This window comes from Sinocyclocheilus grahami, unplaced genomic scaffold (assembly GCF_001515645.1).
Source record: "Sinocyclocheilus grahami isolate Dianchi unplaced genomic scaffold, SAMN03320097.WGS_v1.1 scaffold695.1, whole genome shotgun sequence".
NCBI classification, from domain to species: Eukaryota; Metazoa; Chordata; class Actinopteri; order Cypriniformes; family Cyprinidae; genus Sinocyclocheilus; species Sinocyclocheilus grahami.
The window spans coordinates 1,047,910-1,057,227 of NW_015505874.1; the positions used below are offsets into that span (position 1 = coordinate 1,047,910).

The window sequence follows — 9,318 nt, forward strand, 5'->3', positions numbered from 1 at the left end:
CACATCTCAAATGCTTCTGTGTTTGTTTTGTTCGTCATTTTCATTATTGTGATGTTTTAATATATATATAAAACCTGGCCAATATACTACAAATTTTATTACTGCAAAGAGCCGTAGCCCTCTTATTACAGTTGTTTTCAGTGGCTAGGACACATTTCTCAGTACTTTTCAAAACTCTTCACACTGTTCTCCTTACCAACTTTCAGCTTGGCACAGCAGTAAATTTCCCATCCAAAATGCATTAAAAACACTTAATATCATAACGCTAGTGAAGGTTGTTACCCAACACACACCCTTTAGGGCTTTTCACACTTGAAATAGTTACCGTTCTTATTTGCAGTGTCATTGAATGTGTCACCTGTTCACATAACAGCTCTGGCATCCCTCGTTCAACATAACAGCTCTGGCATCCCTTGTATTATTGCAGCCAGTACATTTTAGAAGAAAGCTGAAGAGGAGAATAAAACAGAGGAAGCATCGTAGGAGCTCGAGGAAGTCGAGATTGTCACATCTCAAATGCTTCTGTGTTTGTTTTGTTCGTCATTTTCATTATTGTGATGTTTTAATATATATATAAAACCTGGCCAATATACTACAAATTTTATTACTGCAAAGAGCCGTAGCCCTCTTATTACAGTTGTTTTCAGTGGCTAGGACACATTTCTCAGTACTTTTCAAAACTCTTCACACTGTTCTCCTTACCAACTTTCAGCTTGGCACAGCAGTAAATTTCACATCCAAAATGCATTAAAAACACTTAATATCATAACGCTAGTGAAGGTTGTTGCCCAACACACACCCTTTAGGGCTTTTCACACTTGAAATAGTTACCGTTCTTATTTGCAGTGTCATTGAATGTGTCACCTGTTCACATAACAGCTCTGGCATCCCTCGTTCAACATAACAGCTCTGGCATCCCTTGTATTATTGCAGCCAGTACATTTTCTCAATGGACTTTTCGGTGGACTATACCGGGTTAAAAATTGCCATAATGCATCACCATTTAAATGTGGGATTTGCATTTGTGGCGCACATGGGAACACTATGCAATCCACATACTTTGTTGTTCACATTTCTGGGCCTTGTTTGCATGAGAATAAACAAATTTGCTTTTGAATAATGCAGTTTTATGGCATGCTTTCCGGCTTGTGTATTTGGATCTAACTCTCTCTGACACCCTCTATTAGCTGGTCTTTCTTTTAGACTTCTTCATGCTGTCCATCTTAGCACTTTGTCTAAAGAGCTGGAATATCAGAGGCTTAGTGTTCTTATGATAGCTGATGCTCAATAATTAAATGGCTTTAAGATGGAATTCACACCAGGGGACCCTTGTGGCCCCCGCAGGAGCCCCAAGTCATCCCAAAGTATCGGTTCACTAAGGCAGTTAGGACCCAAAGACCTTTACATTCACATAGCATTCATTCTCTCAAACTTTATTTTAACTATATTAGCCAGCATATATTTAGGTGTATTTTGTAATGTCTTGGTCTCTAAAGTCTAGGTCTCTTAGAGTGTGAGTAGAGTGTTTTAATAGCTTTGCAAAGTTTATAATGTCTTAAAGTCTCTTAAAGATCATATTCACAGCAGGACTGACCGGTTTCACTTATATGTTGTGCTTTTAAACATTTAATATTTGTGATATAATTATAACTAGTGCTTGTTAGCATTTGTTTAGTGCATAAATAGACAGACCGATTTCACAGAGAGAGAGACAGATGACAGATTTGTATGCATTCTGCTTCAAACTAGCTAGAAATATCTGATCAGTAACATTAATATTCCATCATGTATTGACTGTTGCATGAGATTTGTGCTAGAAAACCCTGTAACAAGTCCGTTGAGGAGCCTTATCATAATGTTTCTTAATTATTATTATAATTTTTTTTACAAATTATCAATGATTCAATGAATTTTGACAGCAGCTAGGGTAAATATGCGGCTTGTTCCGGTTTGTTATGAAATGTTTATGAAAGCCATAACATGCATAACAAGAAGAAGAGACGAATGCACAGGTACTTTCACTTTAGCCATTATCTAGCAGCTTACATAATACATTATAGTATACATTATACATACTACATTATGCATTATACAGATATGAATAGCCTACATTAAGTGTGAAATCCTACACTGCCTAAAAAGGGCTCATTTAGATCATGCTAATGAGCTCTCGTTTAGCTCATGCTGTCATGTATATCCTGGCTAAATCATGCATTATACAGATATGAATAGCCTACATTAAGTGTGAAATCCTACACTGCCTAAAAAGGGCTCATTTAGATCATGCTAATGAGCTCTCATTTAGCTCATGCTGTCATGTATATCCTGGGTAAATTTAAAACCTCTGTTTACTTTGGTGTGTCTCCAAATGGTCATTTGAATAAACATCTCTGAACTACTCTACTACTCTATACAGAATAATAGAAACACTGAAGTGTCCCACTTTACCATGTATTCACCGAACAACATGCCTGTCCTAAAGAATGGTTTTGTTTTTGATTTAAAATGTATGTAATATATCAATGAATGAGTTCGATTTATATTTGACAGGTTTTGTTTTCATGTAAATAAATGAATCTCTCCTCCTTTCCATGTCAAAGAACGGTCAGTTCCTCAGTGTCACTGGGTCACTTGGTGTTACATTTCCATTCTCATCTTGGTTGCCATGGCCTCACGGTGTCCATTCTATACCATTCTGATACTGCTAATGAGAAGGTGTTTCTGTATCTTATGTCCTACAAAAACATGTGCCATCATTTCACCTTTCAGCTTACTTTTTCAAATTATCTTGCAATTTAAATAGTTTATTGCTGTTCTTCTATCTTCTGCTGCCTTATAGCCGCTTTGTCCTTTTTTAACGTTTTTAATAGCTTTGCGGAACATTAAACCATTCTGACCTTTGTAGTTAGTGTCTATTTCATGAACAATGGTTCTTAGTTTTAGTACCTGAGTGCTGTAGTTCACCGTTTTTTGTTCCCCATGTCACCATTTGAGCTTCCTAATTAGGCACTCTCTTAGGTTAACTAATTAGTTAAATTAGATGGTGTAGTACTTCAAATAAAGAGCTGAGCACGGAGGCCTCATTAGAGTAACGCTGTCCAAAGTTGCAATTCAATTATTCAATTATATGTAATATATATAGTACAGAAATTTAAGAAAAAGGGCAAACATTAATTTTACTTTTAACTTTATAATTGATTGAAGGAGTAATTCAGTTAGTTGTTTTATCCTCCAGCTGTTTTTCTTTTCTATTAATTTTCACAATGATACAGTCTACAGGACTCTTTTTTTCCCCCCACTTAACTTTGGCCTCTATCCTCAAAATTAGCTAATGGATTTGCTTTAGGATAATTTCAGGTGTGTATTGTGTGTCTGTGTGTGTGTGTCTTCACGAGAGCCTCGGATTACTTGGACGCAGGTTCTCTTGGGAACTTGCCCGTAGTTTTATCTTCATTTTGACAGTTTTATATTTCGCTTGCGGTTTCCATTTGAGAGATGCGGCCCCTGTTACATGAGCAACAGATGATTTAGATGTGAGCAGGGAAGCGTTCACACACAACTAATGAGCGTTCGAAGAAAACCTAGAGTTGTGTAGCGCCGGCTAACAGTTTTTATAATCATGCATTGAGTGAGAATGACTCATAAAGTGCCAAACCTGCTGCACCACAATACTTAGAGGTCTAACATTACCTCTCTGTGTATCTTTGACATCAAAATGTGTTTAGTTGGTTTAACCCTATTATAAAAATCCTGAAGCAAATCGTTCAGCTTTCCAGCAGTGTTTCTGTTCATGCTCCAGTCTTTCTCGTCTTCTGTTGTACCTCATCAATGACTGTGTCTGTTTCTACTTGCGCAGTAGCTCGCTGAACCTGGAGAGAGAAGATCCAAGATGCCTCGCTCAAAGTGTGATGTGTAAGAATGTTGCTTTTTGAGTGACAAACCCCTAATCAGAATTTTCCTCTAAATCAAATAACCCCATAAACAGTAAGGATATTATCTCAAACAAATGATTGAGAGAACATTTCACATTTTGTTTTCACCCATAGTCTAAAACATGTGTTTGTGCCAGAATTAACTGAGCCAAAGCTCCGCCCATGCTAGTCATGTGATCGTACATGCAGCAGGGTCTAGCGAGGGGCGCGCCATCTCCTTGTAGCTAACCTTTGACCTTTTTCACCACCTTACAGCATGTCCAAAGAACCAAGCTCCAACTTGGAAAGCGCCATGCAGATGCTCATCAAGACTTTTCATAAGTATTCCGGGAAGGAAGGAGATAAATACACACTCAACCGAGGAGAACTAAGGGAACTTCTGACGGAGGAGCTGGGAAATTATCTTGGGGTGAGAAGAAAGCATGTGCACAATTACAATTTTTTTGCAACTTATTTTGGTTTCACAAAGAAGATATTAAATAAAAAGAGGGCGGGGCTTGATTTTATCCAACGGGAATTGACTGGACAATGCAAAGTGGGTGTTCCAAACTGAAATGGAGCCATGAGTTTGGAAGGGAGGGATTAATAAATAAGGATTTGTAATGTCAGCCAAAAATGACAAAGACAAACATGTTTTATTTGGATTAATAAGCACCAATAGATTGCGGAATATACATCAAGAAAGTAAATAGTAAATAAATGAAAAAGTGACTTGATAAAATCAATCAATGCAATCGATAAAATCAAAGATGAAAATGTAATAATGAGACAAAGTCATCTTAAAAATATAGTAAATATATAATATAAAAAAAATATATATTTTTTTGTTAAAATCTTTCCACATAAATTCTTCAGAACTTCTGCAAAGAAAAAAAAAGATTTAAATACTTGCCATCTGCCGTACATACATTTCAGCAAAAACAAATATGACACAACCTGTATCGCAAGCTCAGATTTGCATCTTCTGTAAGTTACAGAAATGCCCATTTGATAATTATGCAGAAAGTAAATAGTAAATAAATGAAAAAGTGACTTGATAAAATCAATCAATGCAATCGATAAAATCAAAGATGAAAATGTAATAATGAGACAAAGTCATCTTAAAAATATAGTAAATATATAATATAAAAAAAATATATATTTTTTTGTTAAAATCTTTCCACATAAATTCTTCAGAACTTCTGCAAAGAAAAAAAAAGATTGAAATACTTGCCATCTGCCGTACATACATTTCAGCAAAAACAAATATGACACAACCTGTATCGCAAGCTCAGATTTGCATCTTCTGTAAGTTACAGAAATGACCATTTGATAATTATGTCTCATGCAAATATCACATATGTGGATCCAGCCTCTGGCTTTTTGACCACAAACATTCCCTTTTATTAACATGCCCAGAATTCCTCATGCAAATGACATTATCACTATTGACTTTATACATTCTTAAAAATAAAGGTTCCAAAACAGGGTTTTCACAGTAGTGCCATTGAAGAACCTTTTTTTCTTAGTGTGAAGGACGTTTTAATTGATCTTTTTCCACTACTAACCTTACACTCTAAAAAATGCTGGGTTAAATACAACCCAGTGCTGGGTAAAATAGGGACAAACCCAGCAATTGGGTTGATTTTTTGGTTCCCCAAAGAACCTTTCAGTGAACAGTTCCTAAAATAACTTCTTTTTTTTTCTTAATTTGAAGAATATTCAAAAATGTTCTACACTCTAAAAAATGCCGGGTTAAATATAATATAATGTTCAAAACATCCCAACCGCTGGGTCAAAACAACCCAATAGCTGGGTTTGTCCCTTTTTAACCCAGCGCTGGGTTATATTTAACCCAGCATTTTTTAGAGTGTAAAGAACCTTTTGTGGAATGGAAAGGTTCTATGGATGTTAAAGATTCTTCATGGAACCATAGATACCAATAGAGAACCCTTATCCACTGTGAAGAATCTTTTGTGCAATAGAAAGCTTCCATGGATGTTTAAAGTTCTTCATGGAAGATGCCAGTAAAGAACCTTTATTCTGAAGTGTATTTTATTACATACCGATACACAGTTTTAACTCTCCATCTTTTCATTTTTGTCTTCATGCAGAATGCTCAAGATAAAGACGCGGTGGAACGAGTGATGAACGACCTGGATGGCAATAATGACGGCGAGGTGGACTTCACCGAGTTCATCATCCTCATGGGGGCGCTGACCGTGGCCTGCAACGATTTCTTCCTGGACAGCCCGGCACCCAAGAAGCCCGAGAGCAAGGGCGATGCAGCCACAACAGAGGAAAAGAAAGAGTAATGAGCAAATGCTACAAGAACAGAGAGAGAAAATGGAGAGAAGTATTAGTAGGTTGCATGGTTGAGAACAAGAGAGTGTGTTTCATCCATTTCTTTTATCAGGGCCGACAAACCTAGTTCCTGGAGGAGATTCCTATGCTTTTATAATTCAACCGAAGCTGTTAATATACTTTCAAAGCAAAACTAACAAACCCTGAAGGCAAAGACTTGGGGGTTTGACTGAAACACACATCAGTTCAGTACCAGGAGCTGGTTTGTCTAATGCTGAACAATTTTTTTTCTAGTTAATGAGAAGTTCTTGAGTATAAGTTGTTTAAAAGTCTTTCAGGAGGGGTGCCTTCTGTTTCATATGACCGCAGACATTATATACAGCTATATATAGTGTTTTTTGAAGGAAGATATAGCAGCAAAGTGTATTTTGAGTGCAATCAGTGGCTACTAAGTGTATGTCAAAGCCTGTATCGGGGGAATGGGACAGGAAATAGTGAATTATGGACAGTTATGACTGCTCATTTTTAATTATTCTGAACTGTGACTTGAAAACAGATGTTGAGGTATTTACATTTATATCTTTCATGATGATGTAATTATAAATACCCGTTATTGTTGACAGCACTATTTCATGGTTACCATAAATTCTGAACAGTGTTCATAATCTATAATAATTCAGTGTTGAAGATGTGGACTTGGTTTGTCTCTTTCTTTACATTTATTTTTTAGCCTATTTTTATTTAATAATCAGTATGTATCTTCTTAATTATAATAAATGTGCAACTGACCTCCATACATTTGTCTGATATATTTTTTTGTACTGTGATTCTAAATGCAATTTTAACATATTGAACATTTATCATATTTAAATGGTTTTCTGTTATCTCTCTGATTAGTATAAGAAGGTTTAGTTTACTACACCGGGGTTTACAAACTGGGGTCCAGAAACACCAGGGGACTACTATTTATTTATTTGAGATACTAATTAACTATGCTTACTGTCATTTTCTTTACATTCACAATGCCAAATTTTTGATAATATTATATCATCCTGCTTCCAAAAGATGGTCTGAAGTAATGAAATTAATTGTGATTATTTTAATATTGATGCATATAGTTTTAATAATTGTATAATGTTAAAATGTAAAAAAAAAAGATATGTTAAATAATTAAAAAAATTATATAATATGTTAAAAACGAATATTTTAAAATAACAAAATCAATATATTTTATATTTTAAGTCAATCTAACTAAAAAGTAAATATTTCCAAGATATTATTTTGACATTTGCTTTTGTGCAATGACAATTTTTTTTGTTTGTTGTGTTCACAATATCAGTTACATTTTTGTTAAACAGAAAATCATAAAGTTTGAAAGTGCCTGAACCAGGGTTATTATTATTGATTAAACCTAAAAGCATAAACTTTTCATTATCTGAAATAAAATAAACCTTAACTGAAATAAAATAAAATCAGCTAGTTACCAAGCAAACATTTCTCATTTCCCCTTAGTTTAAGATGAAGTAATATAAATAAAACAAAAAATTAAAACATATTCACATAGAACTGTAGCTAAAATTAAAATGGAAAGAGAAAATATACGAATAGAATCTAATTCAAAATATTAATAAAAACTATAATAGTATATTAGTGATATTTAAATAACACTGCTTTGAATAGTCTATTGTTAAAAAAAAAAAAATTCTAGCAAACGTACACGTTTATATCAAACAGCACAATCTCATCATGCTAGAAACAATGTCAAATGTAAAAGTCTTTGCATAATTTTCAGTCTTTGGGTCTTTTTTTGAGCGGAATTGTTGAAGTCAGCAGCAGTGCAGTAGACAAAACTTTGGCTGACTGAAGTGTGTGAGAGTTACCATAAATGCTTGCTCGAGGACATCCTGGACTTGTTGCTCATTTCCGGCTCAACCTGTTTGACTTGATCTACTGCTAGCCATGTTTACCTTGGCCTGTAAAGGAGAAACAATAAGCAGCCACAAACAGTTATGTTAGAACAAAACAGAAAGAGCTTTAAAATGTCTGTAGTGATCCTGCATTCATATTTCCAGAAGCACATTTGTGTTCAGTCCAGAGCCAATTACTTCAGTCCAGACAGTCATGTTGAATCAATTATGAATGGTATCTTTCATTTCAGTGATATAAGCATTTGCTGGTTCATGTTACATAGCAACTGATCGCATGTTGTGTATTCATTTTGCTCTAGGGAAACAAATCTTCATTGGATCAGAGCTGTACAGTGCTTTGATCATGATAATGAACAAAGTTTACACTATATAACCTCATGTCATTCACTGAGATGTAAATGACACATACCTGCACATGCAATGGCAAGGACATCATCAGTAGAAAGGCTGTCACAAACCTGTAGTTGTGTTATACGGGTTGCATCAGCTGAAGCATGTCGTGCATGTTAATAATGTATGTAGAAATGTTTAACATTTTTCTTTTCACCATTGTTGCAGTGTACTTTACTTAATTACGAACTTAAATTTTGCATTCATTAAAAAGTTTTTTTTATACACAGTACTTTTCAAAGGGCTCTTATGTTGACCAAAGCTGCATTTATTTGGCCAAAAACACAATGAAAACAGCAATATTGTGAAATATTATGATATATTTAAAAATGTAATTTATTTTGATTCTCCAGAAATCATTCTAATATGCTGATATGGTGCTGAAAAATTATTTCTTATTATTATCAATGTTGAAAACAGTTGTGCTGTTTATATTTAATATATAGTATAATAATATTATAAAATAATATTGTCAAGGAAACCTTGATACATTTTTCATCATTCTTTGATGAATAGCAAGTTTAAAAAACAGTGTATATTTTAAAAACACAAATCTTTTGTAACATTAAAAATATATTTACTTATGATCAGTTTGACGTGTTCTTGCTGAATAACTATATTAATTTATTTAATAAAGTGTCCAACTTTTTAATAAATTTATTTTTTTCATTGAAATGTATTTATTTATTTTTACAGTTTATCTATTTGTTTGTTCATCATTTAAACCCTTTCCCCTTTTTGTATTGAAAATTATCACATTTTAATATTTTATTATCAATGAAGTC

At 34.2% G+C, this 9,318-nt stretch overlaps 1 protein-coding gene across 2 annotated transcripts; it reads left to right on the plus strand.

The window, feature by feature from the left end:
* Positions 1-3,190: 3,190 nt before the first annotated feature.
* On the plus strand, positions 3,191-6,868 carry LOC107559723 (protein S100-A1-like). Of its 2 annotated transcripts, none has more exons than XM_016243639.1 (4): positions 3,191-3,357; positions 3,857-3,912; positions 4,188-4,341; positions 6,026-6,868. In XM_016243639.1, the coding sequence occupies exons 2-4, from the start codon at positions 3,890-3,892 to the stop codon at positions 6,224-6,226; spliced, it is 378 nt and encodes a 125-aa protein (XP_016099125.1). In that variant the 5' UTR covers positions 3,191-3,357; positions 3,857-3,889; the 3' UTR covers positions 6,227-6,868. The 2 variants fall into 2 exon arrangements, with proteins under 2 accessions (XP_016099125.1, XP_016099129.1); XM_016243643.1 differs by lacking the exon at positions 3,191-3,357 and adding an exon at positions 3,516-3,533.
* Positions 6,869-9,318: the final 2,450 nt, after the last annotated feature.